The sequence below is a fragment of the Filicampus tigris genome, chromosome 5 (assembly GCF_054856515.1).
Source record: "Filicampus tigris isolate MCC_2025a chromosome 5, RoL_Ftig_1.0, whole genome shotgun sequence".
NCBI classification, from domain to species: Eukaryota; Metazoa; Chordata; class Actinopteri; order Syngnathiformes; family Syngnathidae; genus Filicampus; species Filicampus tigris.
In genome coordinates this window covers 9599048-9624415 of record NC_141221.1, presented here as the reverse complement: position 1 = coordinate 9624415, position 25368 = coordinate 9599048, and the positions used below count along the sequence as shown (strand labels likewise).

Below are 25368 nucleotides of genomic sequence, written 5' to 3'. Positions count from 1 at the left end.
CGCCTTACCGCAGCCTAACGCTGGCTTTAGCTCTCACATTAGCGCAGCTCAACGCCACGCCGATCGCCACACAATCCCGTCACAACCTCCCATCTTCCACTCTAACCCCACTCGCCTTGCAAAGCCCGTCTGCCTACTCTCATTTTAGACTTGCAATTTTTTTTTTTTTTTTTTTTTAGATGCAGGATCAAAAACATTTTTTTTCTGAGGGAAAATTACCCACCAGAGCACTGATTGCTCACCACTGTACCATGAGTTAATCTGGGGGAAATACCAAATTTTGCAAACATTATTCCAAATGATATATTTTTGTTCATATACTTGTCTATAACAGTGACGTAAATTAATTAAAAGCACTTCTACTAGATGGCAGAAAGTACAATAGTTGTGTTGCTGTGTAGCAGAACAATGGCTTTGTGTTCATTTTAAATGTAAGTATGTGTGATCTTACTACGATAACGATATGAAGTATACATATGTGCATATACACTATACACATACAAAACTGATAGGACTAGTCTGTTCGATTCATGTACATGTCTTACTAAACAGCACCACCTGGAGGCACATTCGACAAAGTCATCTCTCTTCTATTTAGCCTAATTTCCTGGTAGGAACGATGAGACAAAAATGACACCAGAAAGAACAAAGATCATTGTATTGTGGGGTTTAAGCATGCCAACAGTTAATAATGGTATTTACATTAAAACCACATCAGTGGATCAGGCAAGCGTGCGTGTGCATGTTAGAACTGGTTAGCGTCAAACAATGTCATCTACATTCACCATTGGTCCATAACCACAATTTCATTTTCAATGTAAGATTGTTTTTTTTTTAAGTCTACAAGCTATCCTGGTCTGGCTCACTGGTGTTCTTTTCGGAATTCTTTCATGTACTTGGCCAGCGCTTCGGTGTCCTCGAGTGTTACAGCATTGTACAGAGAGGCGCGCATACCCCCAACCGACCTGTAAGGGGAGACAAAACTCTTGTCACAACTGCAGCAACGTTAGTGCTAAAAAATTAGTCACGCAGTAATTACATCTGTACCTCGCTGTAATGCTCTTTTTTTTTTTTTTTTTTGCTGTTTCAGTGCATCGTGGATTTATTTTTATTTTTTACTGAGCGGAAGTCAACCCAAACATATTTTTTTAAGAATATTTTATATGCACTAGTTGAAATGCAGAATTTTGATTAATGTTGTATTTGTGGAGAATATAAGTTAAACAAAAAAAATCCACCCGTTTTTAGCTATCTCTGGGGGCGACCAGTTGGTCACTTCTGTCGACTGAAAATGACATCACACACCCTCAGGGCTCAGATAATGACCAATCATAGTTCAGCTTCAGAAAACAGGTGAACCGTGATTGGTCTTTACCTGAGCCCTGATGGTCTGTGATGTCATTTTCAGTAGACAGAAGTGACAAAATGGCCGCCGCCAGAGATGGCTAAATCGAGCGGAATAACTCTTATTCCACAATCGCCATTTTAATCATATTGCCTTGTTTCAACTAGTGGGCTTGCATAGAACATATTCTTGAGAAAGTATATTTTCTCCTTTTATTTTAGACCAGAAAGTCTGCACTTTAATTACATATTCATTGTTTCCTTGGATAAAACAAACTCTGTCACTGTCTTATACTTCTGGACCTAACTGTTCAATAAACCTCAATTTGCCCATTCCTGTTGTGTTGCTTTTTTCCAGAAATTACTTTTTTCTGGCTTCTGATTGCCAAAGATGTTTAGGGAAACCTTGTTATGTGGACATAGCCTTCACGTTGAGACACTACTGGTAACAGTGGCAAAGTTCTAACCTGTGTCCCTTGAGTGAGAGCATTCCAAGTTTGGATGCCCCATTGAGAAACTCCTTTTCCAAGGCATCGTCGCCCTCTTTCTTCCCAACACGGAAAGGTATATTCATGCGGCTTCGACAGGCCTCATCTACCGGACACCTAGTGGGTGGAGGGAACAAATACATAAACTGGGTTGTCATTTTGACAGACACACATTTAACGGGGAAGTTAACACAAACATTTTTTCAAGAATATGTTCCCAGCAGGCCCACTCGTTGAAACACGGCATTCTGATTAATTTGGGGTTTGTGGAATATTGCATTTGTGGAATATGAGTTAAGCAGCAAAACGCACGTGTTTTTAGCCATCTCTGGGGGCGGCCATTTTGTCTTCTGTTGACTGAAAATGACATCACAACTGCTCACAACGACCAATCACCGCTGACCTGTTTTCTGAATCTGAGCTGTGATTGGTCTTTGTGAGCAGTTGTGATGTCATTTTCAGTCGACAGAAGACAAAATGGCCGCGCCCATAGATGGCTAAAAACGAGTGGATTAACACTTATTCCACAAACACAACATTTATCACAATGCCCTGTTTCATTCAACTAGTGGGCTTGCATAGAACATATTCTTGAAAAAAAAAATGTTTGCGTTGACTTCAACTTTAACTTTCAAGTGTGGCCTTTTTAGGTTGCACAATTTTATGGGAGGAGCAACAGAGGAAAAAAAATCCATTAAAGCATACTGACCACCTTCCAATTTGTTCAACGTTAAAAAGAAATCCCATAGGAAACAATTGTAGTACCCCAAAAATATGCTCCAGCTTCCAAAAGTCATTATTTTGAAATCTTTATTAACTGTACACGTAAATTTTGTTTGGGGAAATAACATGAAGAGAGTTAGCTTAGATACATTTGAGTAAGTCTGTTTAGCACACCTAATTGATCAAAGCATTTTTTGGATTATTCAAGCCAAAAGGTGCTTTTTGATTCCCCGAATGAGAGGATTCCGCCCGACAGCAACGATATCTTCGTGTATCTGTCAATATTACACAAAAACATGCACGCGAAAACTTTACTACTTACACATAGAAGCCGTTAGAAGAGTTGATGATGTCATAAATCAAGTCTGATTTCCGCTTGTTGAGCGCCTCCATGGCAGCTGCGCCGCCGTTTTTCTTGATCCACTCCAGAACCAGACACATGATGTAGATGCTGCGCATGAAAATGCACATTTGAAAACAATCAACAACTACAATATTGACTAGGATGGGCCTCGTGAAATTAATGTTGATGACGTGAAATTGAGAGCAACGCAGTGTACAAGTGGTTAGCACATCTGCCTCACACTTCTGAGGCGTAGGATTCGAATCTAGGGCCCTGGTCTTCTAACGTGGTATTTAATGTGTGAATGTAAAATAGTGATTCTGGCAATTTTTTTCTTTTTTTTAAAGTATATTTTTGTACTTTGTGGAAAATAGTTCATTTAAAGAATAGACTACCTGAAACATGGCGGCGTGTTGTACAGCGAGTTCATCTCAGCCTGCACTTTGTAGTCCAGGATGATGGGACACTCTTTCTGGGCGTGGCCTATCAAGTCCTCGCGCACGATGACCACGGTCACCCCGGCGCAGCCCACATTCTTCTGAGCACCCGCATAAATCAGACCAAACTAAAAAGAAAAACGCGACAGAATCACTTTCCACCGACCCAGGCAGATGGCATTCGTTTGTACTGAAACATTCCAATTCCCTCACAGGATGAATGAGTATCTCTCACTCTCGATCCATCTATTCATTTCTACGCTCAATTGTGCAATCAGCTCTCTACTCTGTATGAAGTATAAAATGCACACTTTATTCGAAAGAAAAATCGGGTAGGGCAAAGTCACCAGTGTTCGTCAGACTCTTCCGATTTGAGTGATTTGTTGCGGATCTCCTCACCTTGGAAACGTCCACGGGCCGCGACAGGAAGTTGGAGGACATGTCGCTGACGAGGGTCACGCCGTTGGTCTCGGGCATGAAGTTGTACTCCACGCCGTGCACGGTCTCGTTGCAGCAGTAGTACACGTAGGACGCCGCCGGGTTCAGGCTCCAGCTGCTAGGCTCGGGGATTTCTGGAAGGAAAACACATTCAAAAGATGTTCAAATCACCTTCTATTCATTGACAGTGTTTAGGAGGGATGTTTGATACCGCTTTTTTTTTTCCAGGCCGACAACAGTACAAGTAAGCAACTCTTGAGTAGTACTCACCGATATCAAGTAATCAAAACCACTAGTACTTTTGATACAAAAAAAAACACATTAAACCAAGGACTCGAGCTGTGCATCCATCCATTATCCATTCCGCTTATCCTCACAAGTGTCGCAATGAATTGAAATTCAATTTCGATTATTACACTCCACGATTACAAAATTGGCATAATCGTAAAAAAAACTGTTATTAATATGCATTTATATCCAAGGAAGTCATACATACAGTATACACCTTTTTTTTTAATAATACATTTTGTTTGGTCCAAAAGGAACATACATAATTATATTGTTTCAAAGAAATGCATTTGTCTTTGTATTTTTACTAAACATTTTCTTCTTTTGTACCAAAAAATACTTGATTTGAATAAGCAGGATTTCAATTACCAAAATAATCGTCATTCATATTTTTTTCATATTCAAGCAGCTCTATCAAGGACAGATCATTTCATCGTGAGTACCGATACTTTTAAATAAATCTGGTATTAATCTGACACCGATACCTGCTATTGGTAATCGCCCATCCTATCCATCTAGTCTTTAGCCATAGTTTAGTGGTCAAAGTATCCAATTCACTTCAGTCTATTTTTTTTCTCCAAAAAATCTGTACTTAATTCATTTTTCGGACTTCTTACTTTCCCAACCTACATTTCAAAACAGATACCTGTCATTTCTACTCCTTACTAGAAAGCTAAAATGTGGTTGAGATCCTGTGGTCTTATACAATGAGCAGCAAATGGAAGAACGTGAACCTAGGACATATTAACACGATGACACAACACATTCAGGGAGGCGCAAGGTATTCCCCATCCACGTGTTAAATGCAGGACCTGTTGCCACTTCAGTCCTATTTTTTCTTCTTTCTTTTTTATTGGGGACAGAATGTCCAAAGTGTGGGATGATTTCACACTTGAAAAAGATGATGACGAAGCACAATGTGTCTACTGCAAAGCAGAACTAACATCCCACGACAGCATGTCTACAATCACCAACATAATGTATTCATGTTAGCTAATTTAATACAGTCTATCACCGCTAGTAAGAGCGTATTATAATTTCCCCACAAGTGGTCACACAGCCAATGGTCAACTTTTAATCGCCTTATTGAGGAAAAAAAAAGGGTAGTAAAACAAACCTACAAAAAGCACATTCATACAACAAGCTGCTACGGCCACGACAACTCAACAGTAAACGGCTAACCTGAGCTCACAACAGCCAACTATACTCTCTCATTTGCTGACTCCCACGTCACTCACCAGGCCACAGACACACACAAAGTTACAGATATTATAATGTGCGACGTGAGGATAGCGACTCCAACTGGACAACAATAACACCCGCAAGTCACATGCACATTTAGTTGTTTAACAATGTAAAATAAATGTTTACAATCTGATAACTCGATTAACGGGATAATCGGTACAATAATCGATTCTTAAAATATTCGATAGCTGCGGCCCTTCTGTTTTTTCGTTGGGCCAAGTTATCAAAACGAGTTTTGTAAATAATTGACAGTAAGTTACTTTTGTACTTAAAGTACATTTCAGAGTCTGTCCTTGGTTACTTTTATTTAAGTAACAGGGTTAATTCAACACTGTCATTATACTTTTTCCAACTCTGGCAAATCACTATATACACTGTGTATAAGAATAAATGTGAAAACAACAATGAAAGCCCTAATTAAAATCATGAAGTAAAACGGATCGGTAAGCATAAAACCTGAAGAAAAAACTGCTTATGTGTCGAGACTTGTGGTTCCTCTTGAAAGTTGGATGTATACAAAGACTTCCTTTTAGGCAAACTTGTTTCAATTTTACATATTTTTTTGTTCATTATTTTCCTCTTTTGACAAAGTGAGGTGTTCAATGACGCGGTGAAAAGTCGGCGCAACATCGGGATAACGAAGAGGCACATTAGATCAACCATGAGGAAAGAGGGCCCACATTCCAGAGTGTCTCATTGGCCAGGCCGGTTACACAACACACTGCCCATTATGCCATCACATTTTGGTTTTGTCAGATTATTAAGAAGAGTACACACATACATACAGTGTGTACTCTGTTTAATCCCCCTTCTGATTTAAGTCATTAGAACATCTGAACATTATTTGGGGTCAGTCAGAGGCACTTCAAATGGTGGCAGGTGTGCGCAGACAGAACAATTCAGTGGTAGTTTATAAAATTTGTCAACTAAACAGACGTCAATTTCACACTGAGTAAGTACATTTGTGAGTAAATTGAGATGATAACATCACTGTCAGTATAGCACACATTGGTGCCTTTCAATACAACCTGTTGTTCAGACAATTTTTTTTTGCTTTGACTTGGAATAGCTGCATTGCAAAACTAGCGCAGCATTGAGGCAGTATCAGATGGTTAATGTTCTTGGAAAAAGGGGGAGATGACATCAAAGTTGCTCAGGGCTCAGTTAATGTCCATTCATGGCTAAACTTCAGAAAACAGGTGAGCCGTGATTGGTCGTTACCTGAGCAACTGTGATGTCATTTTCAGTCGACAGAAGTGACAAAATGGCCGCCCCCTGAGCTAGCTAAAAACAGGTGGATTCCTCATATTCCACAAACGCAATATTAATCACAATGCCGTGTTAAGACTAGTGGGCCTGCATAGAATATATTCTGGAAAAAAATATGTTTGCGTTGACTTCCGCTTTAAGATAGGCCTTTAAGGCTAATGCCTTAAAGGGAAGACTTTTCTATTATGAGGCATCAGATTATTTAGCATCATTGCTACATGTAGGGCTGAACACACCCAAATGCGTGCACTCACTCGTGTAACTATCCATCTTTGGATGAACTACGTTGACTTTGCCGTATTTCTCAGCCTCTTTGGCAGCCTTCGCCGACCACGTGCCCGTCACGATGTAATCTGCACATTTGTCCTCCTTCAGGCCCATCAGATTGAGGGCGATGCCGCTGAATTGGCCCGATGCTCCGCCCTGCAGGAACATCACCTTGTAGTTGTCCGGGATATTTCTGTGGGGATGACAACAGCTAATTTTTGACATTTACATTTGTGTGTGAGTGCAGGCATAAAAGCTCCCACTGAAAGATATTATTGTAGAGGTGCAACGATTAATCGACAACTAATTGATCATCAAATGAATTAATTGTTTTCGATAATTGATGAATTGTTTAGATAATTTTCTTAATTTAAAAATGTATAAATGCAGTGTGTACAAATTAGAATTTCAGCGTCTCAAAAGTAAATATTATCTGAGTTCTGTAGTCCTCCATGACCGTGAAATTATCATATCTGTGTTGGAAAACAGCCTATTTTCTTATATGTTACGGACCAAACCAGTAACTGAATCTTAATTAATTTATGCTTGTGCACTTTCTACAATGTCAATTTTAAAGAATATCATATTTTTAATAAATGTATGGAAATAAAAATGCTTTATTTAATCCAATTAATCGACAGATTAATCAATTATTAAAAATAATTCTTAGTTGCCGCTCTATATTATTCTATACTCTTTAACATTGTTAAAAACAAGAATTAAAATGTACAGTACAACAATAAAATAAAATCTTAATAGTTTATTTGTATTATTTGTTGTTGAATTTATTATTTAAGTTATTAAATTAAAAAACAGGATTTAAGGTTTTTCAATAATATGAATAATAGTGTGACTAATGATATGGTATTACATTTATAATTGTAAGACAAATAATATTTAAAGCAGTAACATTATCATTTTTATTAATAAACTACATACATTTGTCAACATGAACAAACCTTTTAAAAAATAATTATTTTCATATTTGTCAAGATTATTATTTTTATTAGAAATATTATTTTGCATTCCTCAACATTTTTAATACTAACCAGACATACCGGTAAATAAAAAATCTTTACATTTATCAACATTATCGCTGTCATCACCTTTTTAAAATTTAAAACAATTAAATTGAAAACTGGATTTCATTTTTGTCCAAGAAGTACAATGGGACCACATGTCTACTTACAGCAACTCTCGCAGGAGGCGTTCTGCTTTGTTTATGATTTGGTTGAATTCTGGCGATCGGTGGCTCATTTCTAAAGGGAACAAAAGCGATTTCACCCTAAATTAATTCATCGACGTCCAATCTTCTAACTGTATTCATCATAGCACAAAAAAAATAAAGGCCCTAAAAGCATTAGAAGACTTTCTTGTTACATCTTACATATGAAATACACATGAGCAGTGAAGAAAAGCGTTGAAAAAGGGTGCACTTATTCTTACCAAGAACACTGATCCCAAGGCCACTGTAGTTGAGGAGCTCCTGCTGGGCTTGTAGCAGCACCTGCAACATGTGTCCAAATAAAAGAGGTCTTGAAAACATAATGACGGTTGAATTGTTTCCAAAATATAATAAGGGTGTAGCCTTATTATATACTAGTGTCTGTGTAATACCAGGCGTTTTGGTGTCTTTGTTGATAACACTATGGGCTGGGTGAAACTTTTACTTATTAAATACATTAAACTTGTGTCAAACGGTCTTTTATAAAGATTAAAAAAACTTCCATTTTGACTATCAGATGTACTGATTAAAATAATAATAAACCAAAATATCACAACACCATTCAATATGATGCACTGCAGTTAGACGTTCTCTGAATGGGAAAAAAAAAGATCAAACAATCTTCAGGTTGATTTGCAAGCTAGCAAAATAATAAAATCTGGATATTCTCAACGAAGAAAACATTTTAACCTTAATATCTGTGAAAATATAAACAAAGAACTGTATAAAAATATATATTTCTTTAACTAATAGGGACTAACCCAAAAGTCAAACACAACAACAACATCATCATCACCTTATAATTAAAACGTAAACTATAAGAATTTGCAAAATAATAAATGACAGTTTTTAAACAATAGTGATCAGGTTGATTCGCAACATGGCAAATAAAACGACTTTAAGACAACAACAACAACGAAATCTAAAATTTAAATGTAATCAAAATTCGAACCCTAAAATTACGGAAGCATGGAACTGACAATGTGAAGTAAACATTATTGCAAATATATAACAGAAAATAATTGAGAAGCACTACTCTGTACACATCTCCGCTGCGAGTAAAACTACTGCTTCAGGGTATAATACATCTTTGATAGACTCCAGTGCAAAATGCAAGCTAAATAATCAACACCCACTAGTGGGGTGACTGGCTTTTGTTCCAGAAAACGAATCATGCAAGCCATGTGGAAAAGACCTGATTTGTGCAGTTGGCTGTCAACAACGGATCACAACGTTTCCACATGAATAAAAAGGAGGCAGGCTGATGCAACTCAGCTGCATGTTTTCAGCTTGTTGCTGAGCGATGCTAAAGTGTCCGCCGCTGTTCATTCATTCGTCCCGAGCGACCTTTATTTTCTTCCTTAAAAAACACTGGAAGCACAGACATTTTATGTGCACAATTCGAACAACCACGCGGTTCAGCAGAAAATAATACATTAGTCCACGATGGCACATTTTCATTGCATTAAATGTACACTTGTTCTACTTTTGTTACACTTTAATTTACTCCATTTTTGTTGTATATTTCAGTTTTTATAATTGTTTTAAAACGTTCCTTAATGCGCTCATAAATAAAACTGAGAATTATTGTTACAGGAGTGTATGCTATTTCTTATAACGATAGTCAACCTCGCTAGCAAAAAGCTAAAACTTACAGGCGGAGGGAGTTTAGCAGGCCCGGCTCCGAAGTTGATGATTTTCTGGATGAGTTGAGGCTCCATGTTGCTAAAGGAGGGCACCAAAATAGAGAAAGGGGAAGAGAGCGAAAGTAGTCGCGACGTGGAGATCTTTATGGTGCTCCGCTCTCCTCCTCCGCCACTCAATTGAGGAGGTGACGTCACGCAGGGGAGTTGCGCATGCTTCGTTCACGGAACTCGGACAGCCACTGTTTCTTTGTGATGCGTTTCCAAGCTCGGGCGCGGATCCGCACTTTCGGCAATTGCATAACAAAATCTGAACTGTATCAAATATCAAGAGTCTTTCTTTGAAAACAATAATAGTGCTGGAAATAAAACTATTTGAAAAAGTGTTAAAATACTACTTCCCTAATGGAAACACCATGGTATTGTACTGTATTCTTTTATTATTAGATCAGGTATGTTACTTGCTGCCCGCAACACATGTTGAGTGGCCCCTTCATTAATAAAATGAAATATATATATTCTTTTTTTCTTTTCATTTTTGTTACAACCATTATAAAAAATGTTGATGAATATTCTATATACATCTCCATGAAAAAGTGGGGGAAATTACGGGAAAAAATCAGAAATATGAAAAAAATATTGAAAAAATAAAAAAAATTGTGAGTCCGCAGGTACCGAACTGTGAATAAGGGGTTGACTACAGCTTTAAGTTATAATATCACCAACCACCACGACATGACATGTGTTAGTTGCACAGAGAACACCAGTTGTTATACTGCCTCGATACTACAACAAACTACAGCATGCATAGGCCAAATATTGTTTTTAGGGATTTGGAATGATATGCAGGACAAGCATATTACCTCAATAATTTTCAATGACTTGATTCACTCATTCATTCACTGCCATTGATGTATTTATTTGTCTTTTCACAGTCTTATTTTTTTTTTTCCAATGTTAGGGTAAAAGAGGGTCTGAAAATGTCTGGCAGTGAATGAGTTAATGTTAAAAACCTATTCTCGTGAGGATAAGTGGTTTGGATAATCAAATGTAAAGTACCGGTTGGACTTTGGCACCATCCATACGAAATTATAAACCTTTTTTCGGGGGTCATCAATTACTCACAATTTCATTATTCGCAATGTATCCCGATTTTTTTTTTTTGTGATTACTGTATTGATTTCTTAATTTTCTTTATTTTTGTTGTCAATATGAAAAAACTAAAACAATTTCTCATTAGACTGACCTTATATACAGTGCTCTCATGTGACGCATACACAGGCTTTCTACATTGCTTTTTTATTGTGCACTTTTGTCATTCTTAGCTCATTAACACTCTTTATATTTACACACAGAGATAAATATGCTTTGTCTCTTTCAGAAGACTGGACAAACTAATAAAGCAGTTTTCAAGACACTACACAGTGAATTTATGTGAAAATGTACAATAATGTGCGTATCACTAAAAAGTAGGCTGCCACTACAATGAAAAAACACGCAGCAAGGTTCTTGCGAGGTTGGAGATAAGGGGTGCAAAATAAAATGACACATGTCAGAAGTAGGACAAAATCAAACCAAGGATTGTGATTAAAATAGGGTGCATTACGCTGAGGCTTCACAAGCATGTGTGGGTTGTTGTGTGTAGGCTGCAGTGGTCAAAAGACTGGCTCCATGGTCCATGTGGAGTTTTTTTTTCGGCTGATGGTTTGTTTGTTTTGGACGGGACGTTGTTTGGGACGGTGGGACGCGCTCAGATGTTGAAGCTTTCTCCGCACCCACACGTACCCTTGATGTTGGGATTGTTGAAAACAAATTCACTGGACAGCTTCGACTCCACGAAGTCCATCTCAGTCCCCAGGAGAGTCAGCTGGGCTTTCTTGGCAATGAACACCCTCACACCTGTCGAGGTGGATAATGAGGACAAACAACACTTTATTAAATTGTACTTGATAAAAAAAATTTAAAAAAAACCCAGTAATAACATAATTAGGGCTGCAGAAAAAAATAAAAAGAAATAAATAAAAAAGTACAATTGCTACACTGGTGATTATTTGTAAATACATTATTTGCCATCAAAAGCACATTTTCATTGTTGACATTTTATAGAACAAAAGTGCTGTTCATGTGTTTGTGATGTCATTAACGCAAAAATTATTAGCATAAAAGTCACGATGTGCATAAAATGAATCTCTTCATAAAAAGCTTGTTTTCTGTGTTTTTGGTCCAAAATAGGCGATTTGTGTGAAACCAACTCATGTTTTACAGCTGATTACTAAAACTTTGAATAAGGTGGGGAAAAAAACTGTTCTTGTGATGAAAGAAGAGCGTAATATTTCATTTGGTAATCTGTGTTTACAGTCATAAAAGAAACTATTCTGTAAATCTTGAAAGATCAGTCAGAATTCTCTAAAATGGTTGGCACTCAATAGGTTCTCTTTTTTGAACATTTCTGGTACTTTAAATCCCAGGTGTTAAACTCTGGTCCTCAATTGCCACAATCCTGCATGCTTCAGATGTTTCCCTCCTCCAGCACACCCGATTGAAATAATCAGCTCATCAGCAAGCTCTGCGGGAGTAGAGCCCGATTACAATCCTGATTATTTGAATCAGGTGTGTTTGGAGGAGGGAAACATCTAAAACATGCTGGATAACAGCCCTCGAAGACCGGAGTTTGACACTTGTGTTTTAAATACACAACGTGTAATTCTCTCTGCTTTACTTCAACAGGGAGTGACATTAAATAGCTTGAAGCATTAAGTCACCACCATATTTTGTTAAATATATCAAATAAAGAAAAAGCAAGAAATAAAAATGTATAACATGAGAATGAAAAGAACTAAATGGGTTTTATAAGGGTAATCAAAACAAGTCACAGCTAAACCGGTTATTTTTAGAATGTACACCAGTGGTAAAATGACCATTTAAAAAAAAAAAAAAAGTAAAGAAAGAAAGAAATCGACTAGAAGTCAGAAAACACAATATAACTCACCATCCTGTTGCACCTCCTCATCACAATTTTCCTTCTGCTTAGTGTAGTCCAGTGTGTACGTCAACCCGTTGCAGCCACGTGTTCTCACACCAACTTTCAAACCAATCTGGGTAGAAACACTGACTTAGTAACAACACTAGCGTTTTCCTATGAGCGGCCATTTCAATTGATTATTGGGCCATACAAATCGTAGACAAATAGACATTACTCACATATTCTGGCTTGTCCTGCAACAAACATCGGATCTTGTTCACAGCAGATGGTGTCTAGAAAAACAATCATAATTTAGAAACAATACAAACTTATTTCTATGTGAAAACTTTAAACACAATTATTATCAATATCAACTTATTTTTTTCTCTAGAGTGTTTTATTTAGACAGCTTGGATGTCTTTAACTTTATAGTATTGTTAACCTTATAGCATAATTGCCTGAGTCATTTTAACTAACACAATATTATACAAAAAAATCTAATTTAAAAACGTGTTTTTTTTCTAGGTGTAATGATTTTTTTTCCTTCGCTTTATTTCGAACATATAAGACAATAATAAATAAAAATAAACTAAGAAAAAAAACATAAAAAGGAGTGTCATTTGAGTGCATAAAAAAGACAGACATACATTACATGTTCGAAAAGGAGTAGGAAGAAGTATATGTTTACTTTTATATTCCTACCCCTTTTATCGCCATTTCATCAACAAGATATTACAATACCTTCCAATTTTCCACGAATTATATAACAAGAAATAGTATTATATATAATAGAAAGTACAGGCAATACACTTCCATATCCACTACTGATTAGTATATTAATAAATGCTGTTAAGCGTAGTTCACTATTCGATTATACTGGATTCTGTTAACATGGATTGGTACACCTATTAGTAGTAAAATGGGAATATGGGTTTACATAATGGCACAAGAACAATAGTAATAATAGCAACAATGATAATTTAACCAGACAGTAATGACCATAATATAATATAATATAATATAATATATATATATATATATATATATATATATATACACACACACACACACACATATATATTATAATATTTCTACAACTCTATCAGCCCCTCTTCATATTTATATTTTCTATTTTATATTTCGTGTTGAACTAGTGTATGTTTGGGCATTGTTGTAGATCAGTATTCAGTTTATTCCATAGTTTTACTCCACATATAGATACAGAAAAACTTTTCATTGTCGTGCGTGAGTACATCTTTAAATTATGTGTTCCCCTTAGATTATAGCCACTGCGCGGTGGTGTTATTTTAACAGTCTGTTTCTTTATTTTTAAAAGAAATGGCTGATCGGCTATGAGATAATCTGCCACTGTTGGTCGATCGGTTTACACAAATAAATCAATAAATAAGGAAATTGTATCAGGGAGCGCAATAAACTACGCTTTCTGACGACAGCCAACAAAAAACGTCGTGTCGATGCTCCCACGTCTTAACGCCAACATAATAATCTTAAGGGCATTGTTTGCAAATAAGTAACTAATGGCGTATTTTAACGACAGCGTGTTGGACAGATTTAGGCAGCTACACTGCGAATATAGCGTTACAAAACAAATAGCAAGAGCAGCTAATCGCATAGTCGTCTGGTTTCATGTGACAACTTTAGCCCTTTGTCCCATAGTTAGCAAATAGTTCAATACATTTCCATGGGTCACCAAGGTCATTAAAAACAAAAGTGACATTTACAACCTCGTCGTATTTTGGCATGTGCTGTATTAACATTACGTCACAGGCGCCTTCTAGTTTATCTTAGCTAATAGTTATACACAAAACAGTTTCCTCTAGTTACAAACTCCTCTGCATTTATTTACTAGCAAAGGTAAATTTTCTTACCAAAGTGAGAGCAGCTCGTGTGGGAAGGATCTTCCTTTTACTGACCGCTCGCACGGTCGCTCTTACCATGGAGGCAGACATGTTGATCAAGCGAACATCACAACAACGAGCTGCGCATGCGTGTAAAATAACTGCCTCGTCCCATGACTGTGACTCGATGACGCATGTGTTGATATAATTTAAAAGCATATAGCGTCTAGTATTGCTTCAACACACTCTGCGTTTTTTTTTTGATTGACCACTTACTCTAATTTTTAAACTAGTTAAAACCTAAAACTAGTCGTGTTTCCTGTTGTGAGTAAAGACCAGCTTCTCTGTAACGTCATAAAAGTCATTTCACGTTACATGAAATTGCCCAATTGCGTTTCGGCAATTCAACGTGACGTTTAAATTGACGTTCTCAAAAAATAGTAAATAATAATAATAATAATAATAATAATAATAATAATAATAATAATATTACTACTACTACTAATAATAATAATTATTATTATTATTATTATTTTTTTTTTTATTATTATAATAATAACATGGATCTAATAACTAGATGCACATTCTAGTTGATGCATTTTTGTCGAGGCTTGGTGCAGATAATGAAAGAAGTATCAAGCACTTTGAAATAATCAGATATGCAATCATTTGTATAGCTTACTAAGAATGGAAACTGTGACGTTGTGTACGTTTTAAAGTGGTGGAAAATATAATAACGTGAGTGTACTTTCAAAATGTTTCAGTTTCTGATCGCAAACATAACAAAAACCATAAAGATTTTTTAAAACACTATCGACGAGTTAGGATGAAGCACAGGCTATGGGTGCATTACAAAAGAATATACTGACTCAGGACTGGAATTCAGTCAGAAAAAGATAATGATTGTTAAACTTTGGTCCTCGTTGCATTTATTTCAAGTAAGAGTTGGGCGCCCTTGGTCACCGACTCTGTTCATATCTTTAGGGACTGAATTTCTTCGCACAGCCGATGCGTTGCCCATTTTGGTGACCTCAGTTTCTGCTTTTTGAGCACGATGGTACGGTAGTGTTCTGTTGGCTTCATCAAGCTACGACATTCAACCAGTGGTTGAGATCAGTGGGATGAGATTCTGCCCCAAGTGGAGGAGTTCAGGAGGAGTTATTGTGGTCTTGTTTGTTCACCACCAAAATCCAGTCTAGTCCAGATTTAAATAGTACAACGTACTACTTTCTAGGGTAGCTCATGGAGGTTGCCATGTTGGTTGTGTTTCAGTATTTTGTAGTGTCGTAAAATATTATTAAGTTTATAAATTCCATTTTAAGTTTAACGTATTTATATGCATGCGTTTTCTACGCACTGTCATTACTGTTTGTTTACTTTCTAGATCAACTATTGAGCAAAAGTAGGTGGCTTTTTCTTACAGAACCTGGCAACCCTGTTCAGTTTCGCTTCACGGCTCGCTAGCTAAACCAGATTAGCATTTGAGTCACATTCTGGCGACGACGAAAAGGTGAACGTTTACAAAGAGCTCGCCACTATTATGTCTGTAAGTCAAATTACAAAATGCTATTTTCGCTATACATTGACACAACATCAACGCAATAACTATAGCTTCGTCTTTACGGTGATATTTCGACGTCGTGGTTCTTAAAATGGCGATTAATTGATTTATTTTGACCTTAGAGGCCTAGTTCCACCAAGTAGCTAGACGGTATTAATGGCCCATCCAAGCGTTTTTTTGTTTGTTTAAATGAACAATATCTTAAAGTATCCTTTAGGTTGGCTGTCCGGTTGTTTGTTGGTCGTTTTGGTGAACCACGTCAATGTATTTCAGTTCGTTAAGACGTCGCATGCGTTTCTTGTAAGCCAAGAACGTGGCTAATGACGGGAAACTAAATTGTTAAACATGAAATAGATTCGCATTAAATTGATCTGTGTTGCACTTTAAAAGTACCAGCGACGCTTTAAGTAACCAAGAAATATGAATTAGCAATCAATGATTTAGATAACCGACGGACCGGCCGATTATTTAACAATATATGTAATGAATTAAATAACTGTTTGGGTCCCTTAACGCTTCCAACATCAAATATATGAATTCCAGGCAGAACATTTGTTTTGCTTTGCTTGGACTTTAGACTTTAACTTCACAATAGAGAAGAATTTTCAAGTACAAAAACATGCAAAAATAATGAACTGATGAATTTTGTTTTAGATTTAGGCCATAAATGTTTGCAGTACATAAACAACATAGTGAGTGAAGTTACTGACCATACATGTTTTATGCATGATGCCCTTTTACGTTAAATCACATTTCTTCTGCTCCATTATCTTTGTCATGAAATGATGACATTTAAAATAAAAACAGAGATACTTTTCTCACATATCAAAGCATGTCATCTTTGACAGAGTCTATGTTTACATGCAGTCAATATTTGGGTCATGGTCAAAATTCAGATTTCTGGGTCATTCGCAATAACACATTTACATGGCTTGATGACAAAATGGCCGCCCGCTGACATGGCTAAAAAGGGGTGGATTTTGCTGCTTAACTCATATTCCTCAAACGCAATATTAATCAGAATGCCGTGTTTCAACTAGTGGGCCTGCTGGGAACATATTCATGAAAAAAATATGTTTGGGTTGATTTCCCTTTAAAAACCCGGTTACTGCCGATATTCAGGTTTTAAAAGGTTTATTGGGTGCATGGTAATGTCGTCAGGGTTGCATTTGAAAGGTATATGGTTTATGGAGAGAGTTCATCTAAAATGGGAGTACATTATGATACATTAATGGATACTAAGCATGACTATGAACCTTATCAACATATATATTTACAGACATTGCGTCTTCGTGGGCATATAAAAGAATGGAGAAGGATGTAATTAAAACAAAATAACACTGTCAATCATGCGGAAAGTCATCATAACACCCATATTGAGTTAGCAAATAAATGTAGTCAAAACATGAATATAAATTTTGATTGTGTCAATCTGCACAATAACTTGTCTGTTGTAGCCCAGTGAGCCACACTGATTTATCACCAATGTGTATGCGTGTTTTTAAATTGGATTTCAGGCAAGTGGTGAGTCTGTAGACAATACTAGAGCAAACTCACCGGTTCATCACAGCAAAAGGCACAGCATGGAATCCTCCAGATCGCCCAGAAGCTCCAAACACCACCATTCACGCTCAAGGTCTCGCTCCAGGGACCGAAAACGTGAGTAACAGCACCTGTACAGTCCATCAGTCATTCATAGCAGAAACATTGGCTTTGTGTTTTACCCGTAACGACTACATTTATACTGTATATTCAGGGTTTTTCCTGGCTCAAATTGAGGCAGAGTTGGTACCATCCTGACCATGCGCCATGAGGTGCATGTAGTCTGTAAATTCAACTGACTCACTTTGTTTTAAGGCCTAGATAGACCAAAAAGACGCTGGCCAACAGTGACAGACGCTTACCCCCTATGGCGTTCGGCCGGCTGTCGGCACGTCACGCTGGAGGAATACGCCGCAACGATAGACAGCGACGCTGACTAAAGTACATTCTGCGCATGTATAAGATGTAATACCCTTCCATACCATCGGCGGCGGTAGTCACCATTTCTCATGGTTAGACAAATCCAACCGGAAAGCTGTTGGCCAGGGACGGATTATAAAAACGTAAACAATGCATTCAGCTATATTCTTCGCTCATGATGAACTCCCACGCGAAGTAAACCATCACGTTCTTGACACGGTATTGTGAAATACTTACATCGTCAACCCTCGCTCTTGTACTTGTAAGAAGATTAAGGCGTGCTCACTGTTTTTCCGCATTTGTCACTTCCCGTTGGTGCTCCGAGCGCTGATTTGCTAGCTCACAGCCAATCAGAGTGACCAAATGTCACGACTGGCGACCCCGATTCAACATACGTAAACGCCCCCAAGATGCTTACAGACGATTTACGACACTACGACGGTGGCCACTACACCAAACAGACGGCGCATTCAGACGCCACAACGCTTCACGACCTCCGACATCGGTTTGGTCTATCGGCCTTTACAGGCAACATATAGTGGATACGGAAAGTATTCAGACCACTTTAAATTTTTCATCTTGACCGAAAAAACTGAAATGTAGACATGAAACCACACTTTCTAATAATTTGCTCCGTTCTTGTCATTTTCCAGGGAACAGGAAGCACAGGCGGAGTCGCAGCAGGAGCAAAGAGGTAACTAATCTCTCGCTTCATTCCTTTGAATTAAAAGCACATTTTGATGTGTGTTTTTTTTTTTTAACGTCAGTCAGTCAGTCAATCAGTCGTTAGTGGTTAATTAGGCAGCCATGGTGAGTATTTGATCAGTTGTCCCCAACCATGGACCACTTGTACATTGCAATATTTCCGCCGTATTGTTATTCTTACAACACCATATACAGGGTGTTCGGAACGTATTTGCAGCATTTCATTTATACCACGTTTTGCTTAGGCTTTATTCCATGCTTCAACTCTTTTTGTAATATAACTTCCTTATTCAATGAATCATTTCATCCCTAGACAGAACAAAGTATTGAGAAAATGCTGTGAATACTTCTGTACATATATTTTCTTAGTTTTTTATTTGTAATAGCTAGGGTTGGGCACCGGAAACGGAGTGGAACCGGGACTAGCACTTCGGTTCTCCCGTAGTCGTTCAGGTTTTAACATGTCGGTGCCACATTTCGATTCCTAATCCGTCTCACGGAAGAAGAGGCCCAAAACAAACAAAGTACCAATAGTGTGCGAGCGGCGTGGAGCAAACGACAGACACCAGCGAAGTACCAATTGGAAGTGTGTGTGCGCCGCGCTGGCAAGCAACAGGTGCCAACAACACACAGACAGCAACAAAGACTACAGGCTCATACTCGTGGGGTGTGATAATTATGGATGTTCGACACAGGTCAAAAATGTGGCTGCGCTTCGTAAAAAGAGACCAAGCTGTTCAGTGCAACACGTAAAAAAATATTCTTCTACAAAGGAGGCTGCACTTCTAATATGATTGAACACCTCCATTAACATGGGGTAGAATTGTTTGGTCTTTGACTGTTTGCGTCGACCTGCCGGTGATCTGAAATTCCTCCCTCCCTGTCGAGATGTTCTACCAATGCTTAGTGTCCTAGCGCACGCATGCTCACAACGCCCTTAGTGAGGCGGGGTCGACAGCTATGAGTCTGACCCTCAGTCAAGTGATACGGACCGCACCACAGTCCGAATCGGGTAAGTATACAAATGAAATATGTTTAATGCCCATATCGAGCACAAGTTTTTCTTTTTATTTGCACACTTGGCTTGCCCATAATGGGTGTTAAGTAGCATGCTATAAGTTGCATTATTGTATTGTATTTTTTTTTTTTAGGTGCTCCAAAATAAAGCTCTGTTGTGGATAATTCAAGGTCATAGGTTTGATATTAATATATTTGTCAAAAATGTCCACTGAGAAAATCATAGGAAAATTCCTAAACAGTAGAAAAAGTTCATGAAACAAATATTTTACACAGCCCCCCCCCCCCCCCAAAAAAAATGAAACACAAAGACATAAAAATAAATCGAGAATCGTTAGGAAACGAAATCGAATCAAAGAACCGGAATCAGAATCGCCCAAATTTAAACGATGCCCAACCCTAGTAATACTTCCACCATTTCTAAGCAACACTTTTGATCTGTCATTTCAGGGGTTTTATGGGTAGAATTTTTGAGGAAGGGAATTGTTTCATTTTGGAATGAGGCTATAACAAGACAAAATGTGGCAAAACTGAAGTGCTTTGAGTACTTTATGAATGCTTTGTACATATGGTGGGTGTAAACAGTTAAAAACAAAGGTTGGGGACCCCTGAGTGAGTTGGACAAAATTAAGTCTGAGCCGAATAGATGAGCGTGGGTTTGACATTTCATCCTTGGATATGTGTTATTTGCAACCATATTCTGTGGTGATTAGACATATCTTTTTCTTTTTTTTTTTTCTTTTTTTTACTTTTGTAAAATTGTGTGCATAGACCACATGATAACATTTCTACAATAAATCACACTCAGCGTGCTAAAGCACGAAGAGACTGAACAGAGGAGCCTGCTGACATAGCAAAATAATATGTCTACTACGGGGACAGGTAACTATTTGCTATTCAAACACATTCATGCCTTTCTCAACTTTCATATGTGTTTTTTTTAATCCTAGTGTACATTTATCTGACAATTTAATGTGTATAAAGTGCTGTCTTGTATCCAATCAAATGGACACTGTAGTACAGTGTCATACTACAATAGTCCATGATTGTGAGGTGGATGCATTGACTAAGAAATGCTGACTGAAGGTTCCAAATATCTTTAAGGAGTATACTCCGTTTTTGTCACATTTTCTGAATGTACAAGCAATTGATGCCCTTGCAAGCCATGGTACTAACTCTTTTTGTTGCACTATTTTCCTGAAAGAGACCCACTTCTTCTTGAAACAGGCACGAAAGAGAGAGCCGGAGAAGCCGTCCAAATCGCACAAGCAAGCAGACGAGCATCACGAAAGGCTGTCGGCCGAGGACGGCGACGAGCGGTCGCGGCGCAAAGACAGGAGGTCCCCCAGGGGTCGCAGCTCGTCCCGGTCGCACTCACGCGAGAGGTAAGCCTGGCCTGTGATTATTGCTTTGAAATACAGCTGGGCCTCGGCTTTGGTCACCACACCTGTAACTTAATTAAAACTGCTCTGTTGTTCCCATCAGGCGGCATCGCAGCAGGAGCCGGGACAAGCGACGCTCATCACGATCGCACAGCCGCGACAGGAAGAGGAAGGCTCACTCTCGGTCGCGCTCCAGGTCCAAACACCGGTACCGTAGTAGGAGTCGCAGCAGGAGCAGGTACGCCCCAACATAAGACGAATTGACCATTATTACATTTAATTCATGACCCAAATGGGTAATTGTGCTCACACCAGAGAGCGAAAGAAAAAGAGCGAAAAGATACGCAAAAGGAGTCGAAGCAGGTCTGCTAATCCGCCCATTTTCCGGGGCCGCAACACAGCCATGGACGCACAAGAGGCCCTAGCCAGAAGGTAAGCACTGAAAATTTGGTGGTCATGTTCGCTGCAATGGGGCAAGAAAAAAAATCTCCAGGACGCATGACAGAAATTGAGCGGAAAGGCAGCCATTTTGGTTTGAAGTGTTCATTTTGGATGAATCCCAGGGCTTGTACTTTGACATCTCCAAGTTGGAGATTCAACCAAATGAGCCCCAATCGGAAGCAGGTATTCTAAACAATTTTTTTTTTTTTTGTCCGTTTCATGTGGACAATTTAAAGTCGTTCAACCTAAAAAGAGTTTTGGGAATGTGGATGGAAGCCAGAGTACCAGACGAATACTTAATGGAGCAGTGGGAGGACATACAAACGACACATAAGAATGATTCTCACACTGCTTTCATGACTATGAGGCGAAATGTGCTTACCATTATACCACCACGCTGCCCCAGTCCCAGCTTAAACAAGAAGGATAAAAGTTCCTCCGCCGAGTCGTAGTGTACAATATTCATCTTGGCATAAAGATTTGCCTGTGGAGAAAAAAGGCACATTTTAGCTTTTGTTGGAGCTTGAAAAGATTACACAGTGGAATCTTCGTATGCCCAGTTTTCAGAAGATTCGGTTTTTGACGTTTTTTCTTTGCCAACATTTATTCTCAGTTATCATATACCTTCTGTGTTTATGTACAGTTGAAAAGGTGCGTACTAAACTCTTCCACCTGACTAGGTCACTCATTTCCTGGACTTGAGCGCCCACACAAAGCATTCCCAGTGCAACCTTGTAGGGTGAATAATTGATTTAATTGTTAAATTATTCTTTGTGGTCACATTGACTATATGGTTTTTTTTTGTTTTGTTTTTTTAAATGTAAGAAGCGGGCCTTTCGGCCGTTTTATCAGAAGCATTCCAATAATTTTCAAGTGGTTGCCCTTTGATTGAAAAAGACAAACACCATGAAATTCAAGAAAGAATGTGCAGTAAATGTATGAAAATGACAGTCACCTTTCAAACAATGATTTCGCCTCCATCTACCCAACTTCGCCTTTCATATGTCATCATGAGCCTTCAATTTGACCACCCTAATGAGGATGACGCTATTGTAAATGAATGGCTGGGTGTTTAGTCTTTCCAAAATGGCATTTAAGCAAGCTTGTTTGCTTGCTTGTCTTTTGCAGGTTAGAGCGAGCCAAGAAGCTTCAGGAGCAGAAGGAGAAGGAGTTGTTAGAGAAACGGCAGCAGGAGGTTGCTGAAGGTGAGGCTTCGAGATACCTTGGCTTAGGTGCTCTCCCATTTTTGGAGTTTTTTCTTTTTTTTTTTTTTACTTTTACGTGCTGCAGATTCGCTACAACTCGATTGAAGTGGGGAGGAAATAGAGTAGTTGGGAAAAAAACTAAGTAAGAGCTGCCTGAGGTCACAAGCTACTCGCGCTCAAGCGCTCACACGCAGACTAATCACACAACCCGACTCCAGCTCCTTATACCACTCACTAGGCCGTGCCTCTTAAAGGCACACATCCAACACATACTAGTGTACGTACAGAAACTGCATTTCCTTGTGCTGAGATGTTTATTGGTTCCCAGCGACCTCTCCGGTGGCCGCTGCAGCTGCCCCAACTGCAGTCTCGGCCGTGGCCGCCTCATCCAACCACGCCCTCAACGTGGCCGCCCTGCTGGCATCGGGCACACAGGTGACGCCGCAGATCGCCATGGCGGCGCAGATGGCGGCGCTGCAGGCAAGGACGCTGGCCGAGACGGGCGTGGCCGTGCCCAGCTACTACAACCCATCCGCGGTCAACCCTTCCAAGTTTGCCGAGCAGGAGAAGAAGCGCAAGAAGCTGTGGCAGGGCAAGAAGGATGGGGTAAGACGGGCTGTGTATGTGGTGAAGCAGCATAGATCAGTAGTCAAGGTTTTTGTCCCACGCCCTGTTCCAAGTGATTGTCCAAAATTTGCACTGCATTCACCAGGACCTGCCTGTTAAAGCTATACACACTCAAAGTCATAGATACTACAGTAGAAAGTAACGAAGGCTGACCCAAGTGGACAAAAATATCCCCTATGTGTAATTGTATTTAATACTGAAAAATCAATTATTAAATTCTATCTATGCACTTTTTCCTCTTTCTTGCCATAAATCAGGGGTGACAAACTCTTATGTCGCTGGCCACATTACAGTTATGGTGTCCCTCAGAGGGCCGTTACGACTGTGAATCCATATAAATATATGATCGCCTTATCACATATGCACAACAAATTGATGGATAACTAGTTTTGAAATCAGAAGCCAATAAATAGTTTGTTCAACTATTTTTCAAAGTATTTTAAAGAAGGGATTGGTAACAAATGCTTACAATATATCATAGGTTTTGTCAGTGAAGACAATTTCAAAGAAACATGTCAAGACAACACACGTGATTTGCCTTCCCCGGCCACATAAAATGATGTCGTGGGTCGGATCTGGCCCCCGCGCCTTGAGTTTGACACCATGCCATAAATGACCTAAAATGACATCTCGTTATATTTCTCTGTTTTTCTACAAATGGTGTCTTCTGATTTTGTCATTTTCCAGGACAAGTCCCAAACGGCCGAATTGTGGGAGAATCTCAACTTTGGCAACAAGGACCAAAATGTCAAATTCCGCAAATTAATGGGCATTAAGGTAAGTGTTTTTTCCCCCACACGTTTCTATGTGGTTGATATTTTACGCCTTTGATCCCGGCAGGCTGACGACGACGGGGAAGCGTCCAAACCGCTCAACGACGAAGGTCTGAAGACCCTCCAAAAGCAGGAGGAGATGTTCCGCAACCTGGACGTCCAGTACGAGATGGCCCGATCGCAGACGCACACCCAGCGCGGCATGGGCCTCGGCTTCTCCTCAGCGTTTTCTCGTGGAATGGATTCCATCTAGGGGGTCTACGCGGGACTTTGTTGTAATTTATTCCTGGAGGATGGTGTCAATAACAAAAAGTCCTGTCAATGCATCCATCACTCAAAACGGACAGCGCTGCTTCAAAATAGAGCTGTGGTAGTTTTTTTTTTGTTTTTTTTTTATACGTGGAAATTGAAACTACAGTACTCTGCAAAAGGTTTGGGATATTGTCCTTTTGGGGGAACCCACTATAACCTTTTCAGGTTCTAGTTTCTATCTCTGAAACAGAGAGACTGAAAGCATAGAAGTGAACACCCTTGGAAATGTCTAATTGATTCATGGATCGAACGCGTGTTGTGAATGGACCCAACGAAAGAAGAGCAAAAGTTTTGCAAAAGGTACTGAAAACATTGAACTGCTGGATGTGCATGCAAAAATCAAATTAAGTTCACATGGGAAAGGTTATAGTGCACTTTAGGTTCATTCTGAAGTTAGACCCCAAAGCCCAATATGCCCATCTTTTAGAGAGTAGTGTGTGTGTGTTTGGAAACTGAACGGCGTATAATGTGAAAACTGTTTATAGCCTCTTAGCAAAAAAAAAAAAAAATGGTTCTAATACCCATGAAAATCTCAGAACTGTTGTTTGAAGAAAAAAGAAAAGCCCCATAAAAATTTGAACCCACAAATGCTCCTTATGTAGAATTTTTTTCCCTGTAGCATTGTATTTTCTTTTTAGTTTGGCCCGTGGTGGGGGCGGTTGAGGTGTCCGCTCCTGCTTCCAGGACTGTCACAAATATGAAATGAGGAATGAGGGTGACCAACCCTAAATTCCAATGCACCACAAATAAATTACTGTCAGAAGGCTTTATTTGACTCTTGTACAGTGGTACCTTGACTAAAGTGTGCCCCAGTTTACCAGTTCTTCGAGTTACAAGCTGTCACTTTTGTTT

The 25368-nt window shown here is 38.8% G+C and overlaps 3 protein-coding genes across 5 annotated transcripts; 1 reads left to right on the top strand and 2 right to left on the bottom strand.

The window, feature by feature from the left end:
- Positions 1-643: 643 nt before the first annotated feature.
- On the bottom strand, positions 644-9952 carry psat1 (phosphoserine aminotransferase 1). Its single transcript, XM_086030739.1, has 9 exons — positions 9723-9952; positions 8289-8349; positions 8032-8101; positions 6830-7035; positions 3735-3907; positions 3294-3463; positions 2878-3006; positions 1812-1949; positions 644-965 (listed from the first exon to the last, which is right to left on the bottom strand). Exons 1-9 carry the CDS (start codon positions 9786-9788, stop codon positions 863-865), a joined length of 1116 nt encoding a protein of 371 aa, XP_085886865.1. The 5' UTR covers positions 9789-9952; the 3' UTR covers positions 644-862.
- A 1041-nt stretch (positions 9953-10993) lies between these two features.
- isca1 (iron-sulfur cluster assembly 1) lies at positions 10994-14805 on the bottom strand. Its single transcript, XM_086030811.1, has 4 exons — positions 14562-14805; positions 12912-12965; positions 12700-12805; positions 10994-11609 (listed from the first exon to the last, which is right to left on the bottom strand). Exons 1-4 carry the CDS (start codon positions 14748-14750, stop codon positions 11461-11463), a joined length of 498 nt encoding a protein of 165 aa, XP_085886937.1. The 5' UTR covers positions 14751-14805; the 3' UTR covers positions 10994-11460.
- A 1113-nt stretch (positions 14806-15918) lies between these two features.
- Positions 15919-25291, top strand: rsrc2 (arginine/serine-rich coiled-coil 2). 3 transcript variants are annotated; one of them, XM_086030294.1, is made up of 10 exons: positions 15919-16077; positions 17610-17751; positions 18708-18748; positions 21004-21161; positions 21262-21396; positions 21474-21590; positions 22728-22804; positions 23133-23410; positions 24119-24208; positions 24272-25291. In XM_086030294.1, exons 1-10 carry the CDS (start codon positions 16072-16074, stop codon positions 24455-24457), a joined length of 1230 nt encoding a protein of 409 aa, XP_085886420.1. In that variant the 5' UTR covers positions 15919-16071; the 3' UTR covers positions 24458-25291. The 3 variants fall into 3 exon arrangements, with proteins under 3 accessions (XP_085886420.1, XP_085886421.1, XP_085886422.1); XM_086030295.1 differs by having other exon boundaries at positions 15987-16041; XM_086030296.1 differs by lacking the exon at positions 15919-16077 and adding an exon at positions 20585-20658 and having other exon boundaries at positions 17644-17751; positions 20981-21161.
- Positions 25292-25368: the final 77 nt, after the last annotated feature.